The following is a 19,917-nucleotide window of genomic DNA, read 5'->3' as shown; positions in this document are numbered from 1 at the left end:
TCCCTCCGATGTTCACAGTATTTCAGATTCCATCTTTACTATTAAACTTACACCTGAGATTGCATCTGAAAGGCTTTAGCAGCCCAGTCAGCGGCTATTTACGTCTTTAAAATCTTATTAAGGGACTAGACGGACTGCAGCAGCGTGTGTGTTTCAGTGTTACCGTGCAGTAGAAGTCACCCCCTGGTACCTCGGCGGTTTCTGTCTCTCTCTCTCTCTCTGTGAGTGGGTGTCTACCTGTCTCCCGCATCTCTGTCTCACACTCGGTACCGTTCGGGTCCAGCCGCCATTTCTGCTGCTTCGGAGGACGACAGTGTCAGTGAACGACAGCGAAACACCGACGGGACCATGTTGACTCTGCTGACTTCCATGTACCTGGTGGTGCGGGCGGTTTCCTCACGGGTAAGTTGAACGCAGCACAGCCGTGTTAAAGCTGGAGCACCGTGGGGGACGCACCTGAACGCAGCATTACCGTAACATTCTTTAGATAAAGTTGACCTTTGAAATCCTACTGTAATTAGCCTATATCCTCTCAAAAGAGTAAAGCATGGCTACTTTAAGTATGTGCGACTCATTCTGTTTTCTTTATGCCGCAGTGGAAACAGGAGGGTAACTTGGACCAGATATCCGCCCCTCATTTTTGTGTGGTTTCTTTTTTTTTTTTTGCTGGGCCTGTTACCGTTTGACTTATAGGCTAAGTGAGAAAAAATGGCCGCTGTAAACTTTTCACTACCTTCGTGTAGGTGAGGTATCGGCATGTTGCGCCCTTTTCTGACCCCGTCATCATTAATTCAGCAGGAGTCGTTTCCACTTGGCAGTGGGCAGAGCATTAGTGAAGCTGGTCAGGGTAAACAACGCAACATCCGGTCACAGCATCCACAGTAGAAGATCCGAATTCAAGTTAAACGAGGTTGAATGGAAATGTCAAATGAATAACTTAAACGTACCCATACTATGTGGAGGACCTTTTCAAGCAAATTTATCAGATAAAAACTCCATTTATCTGAAAACGTGTGACCTTGGCAGTCAGTCATATAGCCTTTTCATAACATTGACTTTGCATTGATCAAAAAAAAAAAAGACTGAGTAGGCTATTTAAATGTGTTGATTTAAAAACTAAATTCAGTTCTAGATGAAGACATCTATAGACCTCAAGGGATGGGAATCTGATTGAAACAGTACTGCTAAGTGAAGAATCTATGTGTTTTACTTTAAATCACTTTACAAGGGGCGTCTGTGGCTAAGTGGCAAATTTGATCGTCTTTCAACCTGAATGTCAGGGCTTCCATCCTCAGCTCCTGCACCCACATGTCGATATGTCCCTGGCAAAGACACTTAAACTCAATTTGCTCCAGCTGCTTTGCCAGCGTTGTATGAATGAATTAGTTATACTGATGGCCATTTTACAAAGCAGCCTCTGCCATCAGTGTGCGAATGAGAGATGAGATCAAAGTTGCTTGAACACTTCAATTTTTTGTTTTAATTAGGCTACTTTATGAAACTTTGACAGTCATGACCTATCACTATTGATTATGACTCTGTATTTCAGAACTCTAATCAGGTGATCACATTTTTTCAAGTGGCAACCTCCAGTGTTGAAAATAAAGCAAATGTGTAAGTGTAAAAAACTGCAAATTTAAGACCCAATTAAAATAAACAAATTTGGTCTTGACAGATCACTTGCTTCAAAGTTAAAATTGTATGGGGGATTGACTTTCTTTTTAAACTCATCTTTTTGAATTTTGTAAAGGCTAAGATTTATGCATGCATTTGCATTATTTGGGGGCATGACTGAATTGACTGACAGGTGGGTGGTTGATCCTGTTTCCAAAGAGGCTTAAGGCCCACCTCAACTCCACTTGTTGATAGGTTGATCAAAAGTGAGGCTAAGATAGCATTTCCAATATTGCGACAGCCAATGAGTGAGGTCACTGAGGCTACATCTATACAGTCTATGGTTGTAGTAGTTGCTTTTCTACTTTGCATTTATTCTCTATAATCTACTTTGTGTTGATGTTTTTTGGCGAGATCAGTTTAGGTGCTATTTACTGTGTGTATACTCTTTATACTCTTAATCAATAATAATAGTAATATTATTATTAGTAGAAATAATGAGCATGATGTGATTTTCTGTTTCTTTATGAAAGATTACTGCAACTAGTCTGAAACAAGATTTCAATCCATCGAGCCATTTCATATAGAAATGAATGATGAAGAGTGAATTTGAAAGTAAGAAAATAGGCAAATGTCTGACATGCAGTGAGTTGTGTTTTGAGTATGAATGATCAAATGTATTTTGCTTTATTTATCTCTCTTGACCATCTAGAGTACAACATAATAAATTCTAGTACATTGTTAACGAAACACAGAAAAGTCTCTATGTGGCATCTTCCATACTCTTCTGTGTGTACAAAGACAGTTTTAACAGTTGTAATTTAACCTTTCAAAAATGTCGTAGAAAAGTTCAAAAAAAGTCTTTAATCAATTCAGTCAATCGAAAAAAATGACATAATACAATACTTTTTTCACAAGTTGGATAAAGACAAAATTAGCTTTGATCAAATAGGACAAAATATTCTGAATAGATTATCTTAAATAGAAAATAAAATAAGGTATAAAACTACACAAGAGCTTTAAACCTGTGTGGTTTCAATGTTAAAAGTGAAACATGAAACTCTGTTGCTACCCCATGATATCTTTCTCAAACCTTAACATATAGCAAAGCTTTCATGCTTTTATTCTGAAGGCTGAATTAGACATGCCTCCTTCAATGTTTCCTGTTTTATTGCTGCCTTGTTGCAGCCGCCCTGGTTTCCTGGGTGCAGATTATCAGCACCATGGTCAGCTCCTGCCAGCAGCACAGAACTGCAGCCTCTTTAAGCCTCATAGAATCTGAACCCAGTGAACGGCACACAGATCCAACATGGCTGCCAATGTCCTTGATAGGATGAATGAAGGCCTCACCTCGCTGAAACCGATACGATCCTGCTGAAAGAATATCCCTGTCATTCAGCTGCTGCACTCTCATTATGAGAGCTTTACTTTCAGGTGGCAGGGAGTTTGTAGGAGTAGGTAGTCACTTTAACCTAACAGTTATATAAGTTAAGTAACAAAAATCTAAAGTTGATTATTAAGGTTGAGCCCATGACTTAGCACAGGCCAGTCAAGTAGTTTCACACCAAACAAGTGTTGTAGTACTCCAGTCCCGGACTCAAGATCGACTCGAGCCCCAATTTTAAGGACTTGTGAATCAAACTTAGTCTTAGAGTTACAGTCAAGCAAAACATGGCAAAACATTTTAGAGAACCTCTTGGTAAATGAGGCTGAGAAGAAATTTACACCAGAAGTCACAAATTTGAAAGTTTCAATATCACTTTAAATTGCTTCCTCTTTAAAAGTGGCCTGTAGTTTTTTTTGTCACAAACTGCTGTTTTGTAAAATTATGATTAACAATGTGTTTTGTGTATGTTTATGTTTATGTTCATAGCGAGCGGTGGGGGAGCTTGAAAATGTTTTCATCTGCCAAAGAGTTACCCGGCAGAATACGTTTTTGAACCACTGCGTTTGAACATCCAATTTGACAACAGCTGTGTTTAAAAACTGTAACTTCTCTGTAGCTTGCTGCAGTAGGAAGCCGTTCTTCCCCACCAAAAGTGTGTGACATGGGAGAAACTGAATAGTAACACCAGATCCGCTAAGGTGACTGATGGCCTTTTGACAGAACACAGTCCTGCACTCTACTTCTCCAGCATTTTGTTTTGTGAACGGACGTAACGGTACCCGATCTGTTTCCTTTTAAAATGCTCTATTAATCGTCGCCAGCCAGTTTGACAGACAACTGTGCACTGTCAATGACACATCATTCCAGACTTGATCTATCCGCTGATCTCCAAAACTTTCTGCCATTGTTGTCCCTGCTGCTGTGTTCATTCTGTCACATCCTCTCTGCATCAACACTGCCCCTACTGTTCATGTGCATTCTGCATACTGCGACTGTGGAGTGTTCATTTTTGAGGATGTGCATAGCTGATGTACCAGACGCAGGGGAAATGAAGTATAGCTAATGTACAGAATGGCAGAATGTTTTAGTGCAATACTATGGTCTACATTTGGTCAATTGTTTGAGATAAGAGGAATATTTATCTTTTTTTCTTCTTGTTGTTTCTTCTTAATCAGTGGTTCTCAACTGGTGGGTCGGGACCCAGAGGTGGGTCGCTGATGTGTGCCTGGAAAAAAACTTGTGTAAAAATGTTTGTGAAGTACTTTTTAAACATGTTTGTTTTGTTCAGTTTCTTGCTTATGTTGCATGATTTGTACCGACTGAGGTCCAAACTGCACAATTTTTCAATAAATAAATCTGATTGGTCGAAAAATATCCACATTTTGGGTCGCAATTTTTCACGGAGGAGTTGGTGGTGGGTCTCGAGACTAGACAAGTTGAGAACCACTGTTCTTAATCATCCAATTTTGAGAAATGTTACTTTCAAATATCTTCATTGTCACAAGTTGCTTTGCCCCTGAAGTAATGTCACAATGGTTTGCTGAGTACTGTTTTGAGTAACAGCTAAAATGGCCATGGGTAATGTGCCTTCATAATTCAGGGTAACAGTGATATAAATTGTGATGCTTATTACGGCCAGAAAAAAAATATTTAAACCAAATTGTCTTGGCAAGAAAAAGAACAATCAAGTCCCAGGGTGTTACAACTGAATGCTGAATAAGACATTTTGCAGCTTGTCAATCACAGGTAGCCCCGTCCTAAAACCTCCTCTGCTTTAAGGACCCTTGGACTCTAAATGGGACCATTATTTACTAAATGAACACCACGCTGTGTTAAAGGAGACTTTAAACTAGAGATTGAGACAATAATGTCATTAGGAAAATGTTTACTGAGGTTTTAAATCAAGTGAGAAGTAGAACTATTTTCTCATTGACCTCAGGCTAATTTTGCCACCAGTGGAGTCGCCACCTTTTAGCAATTAGTAAAAAAGCAAGTTTTTAGACACTTCTGCTTTGGCTTCATTTTTTAGATCTTTTAATATGCAGTCTGTGCTATGACCTCCTGACTGTTGTGTGTCACATGTTGACTGTCTGAACTTTCTTCTGCTATAATCTTCAGAAGATCAGACAGCTCGACTCTGATCAGATTTACCTGCAGAGAAGCTGCAGATAACAGGCTGAACATCAACTTAACAAGCTGGCATCTGAACTCAGTGACTTCCTGTCTGGGGAGTGAGCTTGACCTCAAGTGAACTTTAGCTAGTTTTTATTTTATTTTTTTATGTAACCTTTATTTAACCAGGAGAGAAAACTTGTTGAGATCAAAAGTCTCTTTTTCAAGAGTTTCCTGGCCAAGGCAGGCAGCAGCACAATGAACAGCGTTTCATTCAAACAACAAGCAGCCAAACGTACAAATACAAAAAATACATGATTAGACATTAAAAGTCACAAATAAAAAATGTAAACAACAAATGTTTGCCAAGAGCATCCACAAACACATAAGGGAAAACATCTACAGCTAGATGTGTCCGCCTCCAAGTCTTTTAACATCCTCTTAAAAGCAACCAATGAGAGCAGCTTGTTAAGTTTCAGCTGTGTTTTGTAATTCGTTCCAAGAAAAGGGAGCAGCAAACGTTTTCTCCAGTTTAGTTCTGACTTTTGGAAAGACAGTAAAAAAAGGTCCTGGGATTGAAGATTGTAAGGCCCTGTACTCTTCTGATTGATGAAGGTCAGAAGGTATGAAAGAAGTAGACCTAAGATAGAGATAAGAATATGCCAGTGTTTAGATCTGTGTAGGGTCACTTGTTTTTTGAGAAAAATGTTTGAAATCAAAATAAAGCTTGAAGTAGTTAGCTTATCAAATAAAAACACAAGAAATAGCATGGTAAAGTTTCTTCTAAATATATTCACAGTGTAGATTAAGATTGTAAATATTTTAGATACCTTCATTCTTTTCTATACCACGTGTTTTTTTAAAGGATGCAGCCTCGGTTATTTCAATGATCCATTGTATGGTAAAGTACTGCAGCTTTTAAAAAACTACAGCTCTTCAGTTATATTTTTAACCTAAAGCTGCCATGAGCAAAATAGAGTAGTCCATTCATATTCACATGTTGTTTAGAAAAGATTATAAGTGATATTTAACACTGAATGCTTTAAAATGGGTCTATGCCCTATATTTTGGAACGACTGTCTAAATTGCACAAATAATCTGGCAACATCTAAGTACCGAAACATTGCATGTAAATCGCAATTTGGATAGTGTGCAGAAGTTTGCCTGCAGTTTTCAGTAAATAAAACAAAAAATTACCCAATCTTTAGGACTTCTAATTTTGTGATAGCAAAACAGGTATCAATAGCGTTTCATTTTTACTACAGTATTATTGTGTCAAACTTTGAAATTCTTGTATCGTAACATCCCTACTCTAGGTATTATTTTTTAAGGTAGGTTTTCAATTATTTACATTATGCGTTAAGTTTTGGGGGACCACAGCACAACACAGTACCCCTGTGGAGTTCAAATTCAGCCTTCTACAAACATTTGGACTGGCTACTACAGAGATGTTTTTTGCTATTTATATTTATAGTATATGAATATAAATGGCATGATGGTCTTTGAAGTGGAAGCCATACTGAATTACCCTTAATGTTTTCATTAAAATGTATTTTATCTAGAACTGTCAGAACAAGCCTTCAAAACCTGACATGAGTAACTTGTGTGTAACATCAGAATACAAAGTTCTGCTGAAGTTATAAAAACGACAAACCCCCTGCTGAGGGGGAGTTACTCTGGACATCGCAGTAAAAAGATGGGCCAAAAGTCACATGATATTGTTTTTTATTGGTAGGAAATATTTTTGTTCTTGTAAGACATGCTGTATTTCTGGAGTGAAATGATGAAATCTACCATGTATTTGCTTGATAAGTACATTTCAGAACAAACACATACATTTGTTAATGGTGTTTTTTACAAACCAGGCTGTGTTTCCTAGTAATTGATGGGACATTTTTTAAATCATATTTTGGTTCGTGAAGTTTTTTGAGAATGTGTGGTTCTTTTTGATAATTATTTTTAAGAGTTTTGTACAATCTTCCATGACAAAAGCAGTTCTTAACGTGACTCAAAAGGCCCTGACACACCAAGCAGACGTCAAAGAACTAGTGGTGACGAAGGCCGCCTGTGGCGTCGCCGTTTGTTTTGGCCAAAAAGTTGCACTTGAACACACTGCAAAGACTACAGCCGACAGCCAACCACCACGTACGTTCTGCACATGCGTGAGAGGAAATAACTATCCATGCCAGCAGGCGGCGGAAGTCCGTTGTTTATGGTACGAGAAGACCATATTCACATCGCTGTCGCGCATTGCTCGTATTATAGGTACTAATCGAGAATAATGTCTGATAAAAAGTTGAAATAACACTGGTGTTGTCAGCCCTTGGTCTTTTAGTGGAAAAAGAAAAGAAGACGACAAATAAAGAGAACTGCACTAATGGGTAAAAGCATGTATACTACAGCTTCATGTTCAAGGGGTTTTCCCGAACCTGTGTCGAGAGCTGGAGATAAATGAACAGCCAATCAGAGAGATTCCTCTCACCTACCACCGGCACCGTGTCGAATGTCGAATCGCCCAGAAATAAGCCGATGGATAGCGACGGAGCCTGACATACTGCAAAAACTTGGTGTCCTCAAAGGGGATTTGGTTCCTGAGGTTGTTTTGGGTCTGCTTTTGAATTTATTTAATAATTAAGTTTCAAGGGAAAGTGTGGGTTCTTCAAGGTATTCTGAAGTAATTCAAGACGTTTTTAAGAAGGTTCTCTGGCGTTGTGTGCTTCTTGATGATCAGTGATTGTAATGTTCTAAGATTTGTTAGATGCACCATAAAGAGAGCCAAATAAGTTACTCAGATACTTTTTTAGGACATTAGGTTGTTGGTGAGGGTTTCCAGTGGCTCTTAATGGGGTTGTAGTAATTCAATAAGGGATCTTATTGGATAACTAGTGGGTCCCTATGGATCCAGGGATAACAGATTAGCGGTTTAGCGGTTAAAGGCAGTTCTGGTTCCTGGCATGTCCCTTGGCTTGTTTAAATGGTTAATGGACGTTGGGTTCCCTGGGTTTTACGTTGGTGTCTGGAGGCCTACCAAAAGTTCTTTAGGGTATTCCAGGTGAATCCATGGTTCCAGGATTATTTTTCTTGGGTTCGTTACATGCACCATTTAAGGGGATGAAGAAGTGTTTAAAAGTTGACCTATTATACTGATCCCCCATTTAAAACTCACCTATAGTGTTTCAATGCTGCATTCCCATACAAAACATGGGAAAACTTTCAGTTCACGCGGTAGACATGTTGGAGTAATCTCAGGATAAGACTGTAGAGTGCGCTGAATTACTTTTCCTGCAAATCACATGATAGTTGGCGATATGAAACCAACAATTTCACATGACAGCTTCAAGCCTTTACGTAGTTCAGTGAAGCCTTTTACATTGGTACATCTGGTTCTGCATCCAGAAGGCTTTCAGAGAGCTTGCCTATCAGAAGGAAGTGGGGAGGGGGTCTTTCAGAGACAGAGGCTGATATGAGGTCTGTTAGCATAGCTTCCAAGCAATATGGCGGATGTTAAGTTTCGATTCTGGGAGTGAGTTCCCACCCACTGATCTGTGATTGGTCTGTAGCTTCAGTGGTCGAAAATATGAGGAACTAGCATTGTAGTTTCTCCCTGCTAACCACAACAGCTTGCAGCGACGCAAAAATCGTAATTTTGCGTCACTGGAAGCTGCTTTTCAGACACAGAAATACAAAGATTTCCCATCTCAGGGGGAAATGAGGGCGGGATGCATGACCATTCAAAAATACTAACAGGTTTCTAATGATACAAAGCTTAATGCAAATGGGTGAAGTATCCCTTTAATAGATTCTTGTTGTTTTTGAAGTGGACATTTGATCCGTAATAAAGTGACCTAAATATTTTATTTTGGTGCTCACACTCAGCACCTGTCCTGGCAGGTAAAAATTAGGAAAGTTCCTTGTCCCCTTTTGTTCTGCATATCAAAACAGTACTCTTTGTAGCATTGTATTGCACACAGTGTTGGGAGGGTTAATTTTAAAATGTATTCCCCTACAGATTACTGATTACATGTCCTAAAATGTAATCTATAATGTATTCCCTTGGATTACTCAAGTAAAGTAATGTATTCTAAATACTTTTGGATTACTTTTAGCTTACTTCAAAATCGTCTAGCTGAGCGTGTTTATCTGGAACACTGAATTTAGTTAACACATGCTTTAGAGAACGATCTAATTACTGTCTTCAGAGAAAAAGTTATGCAAGTACACGAAACACAAATGTGGTAAATTTTGTCCTGCAACCTAGTGGTGCCAATACATTTATGGACTAAATGGTAGGCTGCTGGCATGTACAACAGAAGAGGTCCACCACTAGTGGATTGTTTTTAATTCTGCCAAATGTGCTTTCCTTCATTCCTCATTCATCATTCATTTTGCCACTTGTTAAACTCTAAGGGCCAGATTTACTAAGCTCCCAATTAAAGAGTACTAAATTGCGTGTTCACTCCAAAAGTTTGCATGTTTGGTTGGTGGGCGTTTTGCGGGTGATCTACTAAGAAAGTTTGTGCGAATGACACCAGGTGCAAACCTTGTGGAGGCGGTAATATTTAAGTTAGGTTTTTGCGTGTTCTACTGGTTTACATCACGGAGAGTTTGGACAGAAAGCAGGATGACTGCAAGCGCAAAATAGGTATTAGTGGGAGAGGCAAATAAACGCACAATACTTTTGAGTTATAGGAGACAAATCTGAATATTACAAAGAACATTTTGGTTATAAGCAAACCTCAGCATTAAACAGGGCCTCTCTTTTCTTCCCTTAATCTTAAGAATGAAGTGTCATACATTGCGCAGGAGGTGCGCATGTGTCCTCTGTGGCACGGGCGCTCTACACTCACCGTTGTTGTGCACCAGACAGCTAGCCAGCGCTGTGTCTGATCGGACATAAATGCTAAACTACATGCTATGCTAAAATGTGCTAAACTACTTTACAAGGAGATGGAAAATTATCATGAGGGTATCCAGGGGTTCTTGAAGAGGATCTAGGTTCCCAAGGGATTACAGATACTTCTCAGAAGTCCTTAGGGAGTTACCTGTCGGCCCCAGTTGGCTTTTTTTTAACCGATTCCATATGTTTAATTGGCATGAGCCATCGCCACGTTCTTCCTCGTCCTCTTCCGGTTTCCATTTTTTGGAATGACGATTACAGACTAGCGCTGCCTGCTGGCATGGAGGGTAATTGTCTCTCACGCAGCCGCAGAACGTACGTGGTGGTTGGCCGTCGGCTGTAGTCTTTGCGGTGTGTTCTAGTGCAACTTTTTGGCCGTCGCCACTAGTTCTTTGTCATCTGCTTGGTGAGTCAGTTAGTAGTTGAAAGTGAGTCTGAGCATTTGTATGGTATTGTGTTTATAGTGTTTCAATGGTCTTACATTTCATTTGACCAGTTGTTAAGATGATAATATAATTATATATATTCACTTAACCCACCACCATGGCAGCCCTGACTCTGCTCAGCATTAGGCTTTGGCTATGAATCATGGTCAAAGGAGCGACTGTAAATACTTTAGCTCCTTCGTGTTATTGATGAACGCAGATAGCTCTGCTAAAGCTCAGTTAGTTACATGGCACATTTTATTTCTGACAAATTCTTCTCAGTGAAAGTCCCCAATCAGGGGCGGTGGGTAATGTAAGCTAGAGAAGGCTTAGGCTTGTTTGTGTATGTTCGTGCGTCACATCCTGACCGGACACGAAACATCATATCAGTAAAAATCCCGCCAATCACAGTCATTCAAGCGATATTTTTGACCTTACAGCTAGCTAGTGTTTATTTCGGCTAACAAAATGGACATAAGCCAAAGATGAATGCATCTGTTACCCAGAAGTCCCACACTGCAGTGGTGGCGTTGGAGCTGCAGCTAGTGCACCTCCCGACACAGAGTCAGTAAAGAGAGATGACACAGAATTTTGTGCACGTCAAATGAGCTATGCCAGCCTGTGGTTTAATACTTTCTGTTGTCTTACTATTTTATATGATAACTGTAAGTCCCACAAAAAAAGTGGGCATTTGTGCTGTAAGTTGTGAAGGAGTATGGATTATTAGGGTGTGTGTTTGTGTGTAGACATTTTTGTAATTGTGTCTGTGTGTGTGCATAATAGTGAATCCAAGTGAAGGAGATGAATTGATAGAAAAAATATGTCAAATGGTTTTGTTTCTTAGCCTGACTGCTTTTAGTGGCTGCATATAGAACGTTGGGTATAATAGCCTATAGAGGAAACATTTAACAGATGCTCAGAGAGTGAAAGAGAGAGAGAGAGAGAGAGTGACGCAAAACTGTAATCAACTGATTACATGTTCCAATCCCCTGTTGATTTCGAGCAACTGATTAATGAATGAAAATAAATAGCTTTGTTTGTGCTGACAGTTAAGTACACGGTTTCCTTCACGGTCGTTAAAACAAGTGATCGTTGGTCAGACATAAGCGTTCCTAAATCTCTGCGTCACATGCGGCCTATTTCCCTGATTATTATTTTGTTGAAAGGCCTTGCATGATGAAACAACTATATCAGTGTATAATCTCCTGAATGTAGGAGAGCAACAACACTTCAGACCCAATGCAGCGTGTGAACATCCATTTATGTGCGATCACAAAATGAGACTCACACTTTTCAGCATCAACCTATATGGCTGTGATAACTCTCCCACTATCTGTTTTTTAAACCAGCTTTATGTTACCTAGTGGCACTGTTATGACAGTGTGGGACACTTTTTCCTTCAATTCACACGACATCAGCCTATTTATTGTGAGCCATGTTTATATGAATAAATATATTCTTCCACTTCATCCACTAACAAAAAGAACCTGGCTAAACCGAAATAAAATGAGCTGCTAACAGCATGTTGCAACTCAGACCAAATAGTTTATTTTAACATAAGCCCCGCTTCTAATAAATAGTGTGAGGGCCCCCTGTGGCTATTCAAGTATGTCATGTGTTTTGGGTTTTATACTATAAGGCAAGGCAAGTTTATTTATATAGCACATTTCAACAACAAGGCAATTCAAAGTGCTTCACATAAGACATCAAAAGCATCATGACAGAGGAAAGAAAATAAACATTAAAATAGAAAATTTAAAAATCACATTTAAATCTGAACATATGTTCAAATAAAAATAATTCAAATGAAATTAAGTAAAAATATAAAAAGAGTTAAAAGTTACAGTGCAGAGTTAAAATTGAAAATCTTATTAAAATTGTTGTGAAATTGTTGTTGTAAAATGTAAGGTTGTTATAAGAGGGCCGGAATTGCTAACGACCAGAAATATTTAGTCATACTTTTGTGTAACAATATTTGCAGTTCTACTACCGGCCAGGTGATGTCGCCAAAGAACAGCTGCCTGAATCTCATTCAAAAAATGACCTATTTTAGAAAATCCTCTGCCATACAAAGCATGGGGTGGGCGGGTGTCCTTGGTGCGGTGCATCATGGGAGAGTGAGTTCATTGTGTGGATACGGCTGGCTTTGAAAAGCCTGTGTCAGTATTGAAAAATGACTACAAGTCCCGTAAGGAGTGTGGGACGAGACGTTGCACCGCCTGACTTTACAATACATTCATAGAGGTGACCCTTCCGTCTAGTCCGTCTCTGAGCAGGAAGAACAGGCAGCACAGACCCGAAGCATCTCCATCCGTCTCTTAAAATGGTAAGCTGCATCTTAGCTGCTTACTTTATGACTATTAAGATGAAACAGTATGGAAGACGACTCCGGTCTCAGCACCTTTTCATACTATAATTTAAATACGCTTTAAATAATTCATTCATAGTTGACATTGATAAAAGGACGACTGGGTGCTTTTTCAATTTCACTTTAGGTCAAACATTTTCGTTGCTTTATTGTGGGTTTAATGTGCCGAAGTCATGGTTAAAGTAGGCCTGAAGCATCAAGGGCAGCTGTGTTTAACCCGCAGATTAGAGATGAAGGTTGACTGAAGACCCTCATGTAGCTTTTGTGTCTGCACCAGACTGCAGACATGTTTCCGCTGTATTTGCACTTGCAGTATATTTATGTGAATCTTCCTCCATCTTAATGCTGTGGCGTGGCTCCGGCGTCAAGTTACATTATCGGCCGATTCTTTTATCCAGTCTTGACCAATCATGGCTCAGCACAGTTTGAACTTGTCCTGCCAATTGAACCATTCATTGCTACTGCGGAAAGTTGTCACGAGTTGAAATATATTGCGATGCGATTTCAAAATGTTCTACAAACAATCTTAAATTCGGTTTCTGTGGTTACCACTATGCACCAATATCAGTAATTAAATCACTCGTGTTCTGCTGCTTTCCTCTTTGTTTTCTTTCATTTTCTCGTTCAGTGAAGTGTGTTTCGGAGTCCGAACACATGCCGAATGAAAGAGTGAAATAAAATATAAGATATAGACTAAAGCTCAACTGAGTTCAATGTCTATTATGGTCAGTACAAAAGGTCATGCTTCATTTCGCGGTTTTCTAAATGAAGTCTGGTGTTGCGTTCTCTTCGTGCAAAGGGGCCGAGTGTCACAGTGGGAGGCGCCACAGATGAAGGCCTTGTGAACCAACATACGTATCTTAGATTATACTGAAGATAAATATACATTTTATCAGTTAAAAACTATTCATCATGATTGACTCTGCCAATTTAAGCCATCAATACCTCTTAGTGCTCCTTCATTTCCCCCCCTAATGCATCCAGGTCAATAACACATAAACCCATTTTATTTATTGTCTCTCCAGGCTGAACCAATCCGTGTTGTGGTGACCGGCGCTGCAGGTCAGATCGCCTACTCCCTGCTGTACAGCATCGCCAAGGGTGATGTGTTTGGGAAGGACCAGGTAAGAAGAGGCCTAAACTCTTTGATTATATAACCTGCAGAGCCCCCTTTCCCCCTGAAGCTCATCGCTGCACTGACAGCTGGGTTATGCCTTGTGTTGGGCTTGTTACATAACGGGCCCATCATGAATAAATCATGTTGGACAGTGGGAGTGACTTCAGTTTGATTTGAGTTCTTATCACTGCTGGATAAAAATATCTTATAATGTTGTTTCTGTCATTATTTTTGTTTTACCATGATTACCATAATATTGACCAAACTCATGTCAAGATTTAAACATTTAGCACCAACTTCTATCACCGCACTTTTCACTATTGTCGAAAGAAGCTGCAAACTCCCTCGATGTTGGTTTGCAGCTTTATGGATTTGAATTTGATACGTGTTGAATTAAAGTTTGTCATCAAGTTTTTAGGTTTAAATCAAGCTGAATAATTTCACAGATTTTAAATTTATTTATTTTTATTTATTTGTTTATTTGACAGGGACAGTGTACAGCCAATTAGCTGTACCAGAGTTAGCTAGAAGCTAATTTACATCTGTAGTCCCTGGGCAGGAGAGAGAGACAACGTCTCTGTAAAGAAACAAAACATACACTAACAACATTTTCACAACAGTAAGACCGTACACAACCACTGAACAATGGCATTACACTAGTCCACAGTGAAATTCATACATTATATGCACAGTCAAGCTAAATGGCATGTTTTTCATGGAGCTTTGTAGTAAGTTTTGAAGTGTTTCCAACATGAAAGTCTAAAAATCCATCTAAAAAATGGATTTGACATAATTATTGAAACAAAACAAAAAACAATGTTATGAAAGAGATGTACAATTCTGTTTAGCAGAGCAATTTATTTTAAACCTTGAAAAAACCTGCTTCCAGGTTATTTGTTTAAACCTGACCTTTATGTGTCCTAATGAGACCTTGATCTGCTCACTTGTTTTTGTGAACCTTTCCCCTCTGTTTATTAAAAATACCACCTGTATTTAGCCTCTTACACTTGTTGTCCCTCTTGATTTTCAGCCAATCATCTTGATGCTTCTGGACATCCCCCCCATGCTGCCAGTGCTGGAGGGAGTCGTCATGGAGCTGCAGGACTGTGCCCTCCCACTGCTGAGAGGTGAGTCAATGTGTGTGAGCTAAAACAATGACCTTTTAATACAGAAAAAAGATGGAAATATGGAGCCAGCACACTCTTAGGTGGAAGGAAATGATCCTCGACCTCCAGTGATGAATGAACATACTTTTTACCAATCAATCAAACAAATAAATAATTTTATGATCCAGTGTCATCTTTCTAAAATAGAGCCTGTAGCTGTTTGTTAACCCCCAATAAGAACACAATGTCCAATGTGTTGTGGTTGCATGAGTGTGTTTTTTGACCTCTATGATAATCATTGCTGCTACTGTGAGGAGGAGGAGGAGCAGCAGGAGCAGGAGGAGGAGGAGGAGGAGGAGGAGGAGGAGGAGGAGGGAGTGTCTAAAACAAGCCCTCTCATTGGCCGGTGATTAGGGCACCACAGCAGCCAGTCAGAGAGGTGGTGGGACAACAATGAACAGAGTGGAAGTGGACTCTGACTGAAGTTCAGTCTGATAACCTTGTGTTTTCTACTCATAATCTAACTCTTGTTATCATCAGGATCAGCCCAGGTTACGTGAATCTATCAGAGAGTAAAGAACTAAATAAAAAGTCTGCTCTGACGATGTTCAAAATAAATCAATAAATATTTAAAAGCCAACACATGATATGAGACGGCACCATGTGTGCATAAAAGGGACAGAAACATGTTTTTGATGTTCAAAAAAAAGAACCAGTGTTCCTTATCAGTCCTGATACACCATCTTATCTTTATCAATACGTTGGAAGAAAAACTAAACCAGACTTTGAATCACATGAAACAGACTCAACTTCTTGGTGCTCTGTCAGCTATCATCGCCTCTGCTTTGATTTTCTGCGCTAAAAAACAACCAGTCATTTAACTCTACATTCTGTGTTGTGTTTTCTGAACATGTAATATTATAATGAACATACTCACACTAGTTTGTTGAAGGTTAAACACTATTTGCTCAGTGACTGCATAATGTCATGGTGTTGAAATACTGACTCCTACTTCTTCCTCCCCTTCCTTCCACAGATGTGATTCCTACAGACAAGGTGGATGTGGGCTTCAAGGACGTGGACGCCGCCATCTTGGTAGGCTCGATGCCAAGGAAGGAAGGGATGGAGAGGAAGGACCTGCTGAAGGCCAACGTGGCCATCTTCAAGACACAGGGTGCCGCGCTGGACCAGCACGCCAAAAAAACCGTCAGGGTAATGCTTCAGACTCAGAAATGATTGTATTTTATTTCTTTAGATAGGAAATGATTTTAAACTTTAGGAACCTTTAGCTGTTTTATTTATTTATTGCTTTTTCTTCAGGTATGTTTTCCTCTCTCTTTTTCTTTTGGGTATTTTGCGGACTCCCTCTAAAGTCTGATAAACTGGAGGAATTGAAAGTGCTTCTTCAGCATCTCTGGTCCTTGAAGTCAAATGTTTTTCTGTTGTCACGCTCTCTCTGTTGAACGTCTTACAGCAGCTTTCTGTTCCAGCAGAGCTTTAATCTGCAGGAAATGTTGAAAACAACATTTCTCCAGAGCATCGTCCATTAGCACCTAAACATGCAGGGGGCCCCTAATCACTAAAATCCCTCCACAAGGCCACGGAGGTCGACCCCTTTTCTAAAGTCAATAGTTAAAACTTCACATGTAGGGAATTTGTGTCGAAAAGAAAACAGACCATCAGGCTTCAAACTGCCTCTTCACTGAAAACTTCAAATGATTTGACTTACCCCTACCTGTCTGGGTTCTTCTTCAAACACTGTGATAATTACTGCTACTATGTTTCAAAAGTAATGTTCACCTGTTCCCTCTGTGACGTTGTACCTTTAACTGCTGCCTAAGAGCAGTTTCTGCATGAATAAGACATTTTTAGAATTTGAAAGGCAACATAATAAGACAGGATTTTGGCATTTGCACTCTGAAATGCTTCCTTTAACTACGGATTTCTGAATCTTGCAGCCTCAAAGGTGGAATGAGAGACATTGTATCTTTGTTAAAGCAGAGATTTTGTTCAGCTGATTGAGGTTTTCTTTTCAGGTTCTGGTTGTTGGAAATCCAGCAAACACTAACTGTCTGATCGCCTCCAAGTCTGCTCCATCCATCCCTAAAGAGAACTTCTCCTGCCTGACCCGCCTGGACCACAACAGAGCATCCTCCCAGGTACACACACAAACACACACAGGCCCACAACCCTCAAGTCTAACCCCAACCTAATTTAACTAGTTCTAACAAGCCTTCTTAAGACTATACGTGATCCCTTTTGAGGAATGAAAACCTGACATAATGTCCTCACTCTCACATCTCGTTAATTTTCCTCATCACTAAGAATATAGTTTAGTTCCAAATATCTGCTGATGTCTGTGCCTCTCCTGCAGGTGGCGATGCGTTGTAGTGTTTCATCTGACAATGTGAAGAATGTCATCATCTGGGGAAATCACTCCTCCACCCAGTACCCCGACGTCCACCATGCCAAGGTCAACGTTAACGGCTCAGAGATGAGCGCCTACGATGCGGTGAAGAATGAAGCCTGGCTCAGAGGAGACTTCATCTCTGTAAGCACAGTTTCTCCGCTTAACTCAAAGTTAAAAATCTTTCATTTTTAGGGTCATTTTAGAATTTTCTTTCTGCAACATGTTTCCTTGAGTGTTGTCTAGTATGTATGATCTCTCCATCTCCGTCCTGCAGACAGTGCAGCAGCGCGGTGCAGCCGTCATCAAGGCCAGGAAGCTGTCCAGCGCCATGTCTGCTGCCAAGGCCATCTGCGACCACATGAGGGACATCTGGTTCGGCACCAAGGAGGTCAGTGAGCACATCCCGATATGAACAGAGCTTTAAAAGTTTCAGTCTAACGGACCATGGGAGGGGAAATAACTACTTGAAAGTGTTTTGTTGCATTTCAGCACAGCACTCAGGACATTGTAGAGTCCAGATAAGAGGAACATGTAGCTGGAAAAAAAAAAAAAAAGTTTCAAGGACTTCTTGAACTGAAAAAGTTTAGTTATTGTGTGTGATCGTGCTAAAACACTTGGTCTCTATGTTTATGCAGCATTGTGATCTTATTTTAAATATATTTAAGCCTACCCATTAGGCTGGTGTGTGTAAAATAAGATGAATATTACTAAGTGAATGAGCATCCAGTAGTTCCTACACACAGTCTTCTTGGCTGTGGGTAATCAGTGAATATATTATATGGTGAGTGTGCCCTCCAGTGATTTTCTCTCTGGCCCTCTTGCTGCTGTAGCTGAATATCCCTGATTAAGAGGATGATAGAACAATAAACTTACCGGTGATACAAGGCTTATTTTATTATAAAACTATACAAATACTTGCCACCAATTTTTTTTAATTATTAAACATTATAATATATATATTTTTTACTAGATAAAAACTGGAAACAAAACTTGTGACCATGTCAGATACGATGTTATTATGTAAGGAGTCAAAGAGATGCACACTACCTGATAGAAGTTTCTGCAGGACATGTTTTTTTGTTGTTGTTTTTTTCACGCTGACTGGAAATGTTTTGTTTCCTACCTTCAGGGTGAGTTTATCTCCATGGGCGTGTACGCCAAAGGAAACTCCTACGGCATCCCAGAGGACCTCATCTATTCCTTCCCCGTGCAGATCAAGGTGAGTCCGTCCAATCGGCTGCCAAGGACCAGAAAAAAAATGGGGATGTAGTCAGTGTACATCAGAAGTTCACCTTAAGTCACATTTGAACCATATGATACACAGAACTTGAAGTACTTGTCAGTTCCTCAAAAGATTTCACATCTTGTTGCTGTTATCATATTTCTGGAATATGTCAATGCTAGGATAGGCGACTACTTCTAATAGAGGGTTTGCATTGACGGCACTTTTCCTCCTGACCACTGCCCCTCAGTGGGATAGAGTGGCAAAATAATTTAACTGCTGCTTTCAGTATGGAGCCACAATGAAGACAGGAGTAAAACAGACAAATATCTGATTAAATTTAGGACTTTTGGACTCAACAGAGATCCTAACTATTTAATACGCAGTGGACTGTGGTAATCAACATTTGGTTTGGGTTTCCTGACTTTCATACACCTGGTTTTAGAGCCATGGCATTAGCCTTCACAAAGCAGAGCATGACGACACGTAAGTCCTGTTAGATCAGGGACGGACTTGAAACTGAATAAACTTTGTAGTCAGGATGTAGGAATCCAGTTGTTTCTCCTTATTTCAGTGATTCTTTCGCTTGATTTGAGATGTCATGCACTACTTTATATTGTGGTAACTTACTCTGGAGACATGTATACTTTTAAAACCAAGAAGAGGAAATTAGTTACACAAAAAGTGTTACTCGGAAACAAAAAACACCAAAAAATCTCAAGTTTGCCCTCCGTCCCCGTCCACAGAACAAGACCTGGAAAATGGTCGACGGACTCTCCATCAACGACTTCTCCCGTGCCAAGATGGATGCTACAGCTGCCGAGCTGGTGGAGGAGCGAGACACTGCCCTGGAACTCCTGTCCCAGTGACTGTCGCCCCCTGTTGGCCAGCAGAAGCACTCAGGCGCCCTGAAGGCTTGCTGCTCACGGCTCTGAAGAAGAAACCTCCCACTCTTATAAACCGTCCCAGCTGCCATCTGTGTCTCACCTGTGTGTGTGTGTGTGTGTGTAAGAGTGTGGTGTGTGTGTGTAAGGCCACTTCTTCAGGTTTTCAGAAAACCTGTTTAAAGACCACAACCTGGCCTCTTCCTCCTCCTCTTCAGTCTGTAAGACATCAAGAGAATGTCCTGTTGGTAGATGAGAACACACTAGCTGTCCAGAAACTGTAACAGAACAAATTATCACCAATAAAACAATAAGGAAACTTAAAGACTGTATCTCAGCTTCTTTAATGCTTCTGTGATTGTTCTCTTCATTGAG

At 40.0% G+C, this 19,917-nt stretch overlaps 1 protein-coding gene across 1 annotated transcript; it reads left to right on the top strand.

Moving 5' to 3' along the window:
- The first annotated feature begins 253 nt into the window (after positions 1-253).
- LOC109988212 (malate dehydrogenase, cytoplasmic) lies at positions 254-19,867 on the top strand. Its single transcript, XM_065950839.1, has 9 exons — positions 254-402; positions 13,829-13,927; positions 14,951-15,047; positions 16,063-16,238; positions 17,063-17,185; positions 17,401-17,577; positions 17,711-17,824; positions 18,566-18,655; positions 19,405-19,867. The coding sequence occupies exons 1-9, from the start codon at positions 349-351 to the stop codon at positions 19,525-19,527; spliced, it is 1,053 nt and encodes a 350-aa protein (XP_065806911.1). The 5' UTR covers positions 254-348; the 3' UTR covers positions 19,528-19,867.
- Positions 19,868-19,917: the final 50 nt, after the last annotated feature.

The sequence above is a fragment of the Labrus bergylta genome, chromosome 1, assembly GCF_963930695.1.
Source record: "Labrus bergylta chromosome 1, fLabBer1.1, whole genome shotgun sequence".
Classification (NCBI taxonomy): Eukaryota; Metazoa; Chordata; class Actinopteri; order Labriformes; family Labridae; genus Labrus; species Labrus bergylta.
The sequence above is the reverse complement of the archived record's forward strand: the minus strand, read 5'-3'. Positions and strand labels throughout refer to the sequence as shown.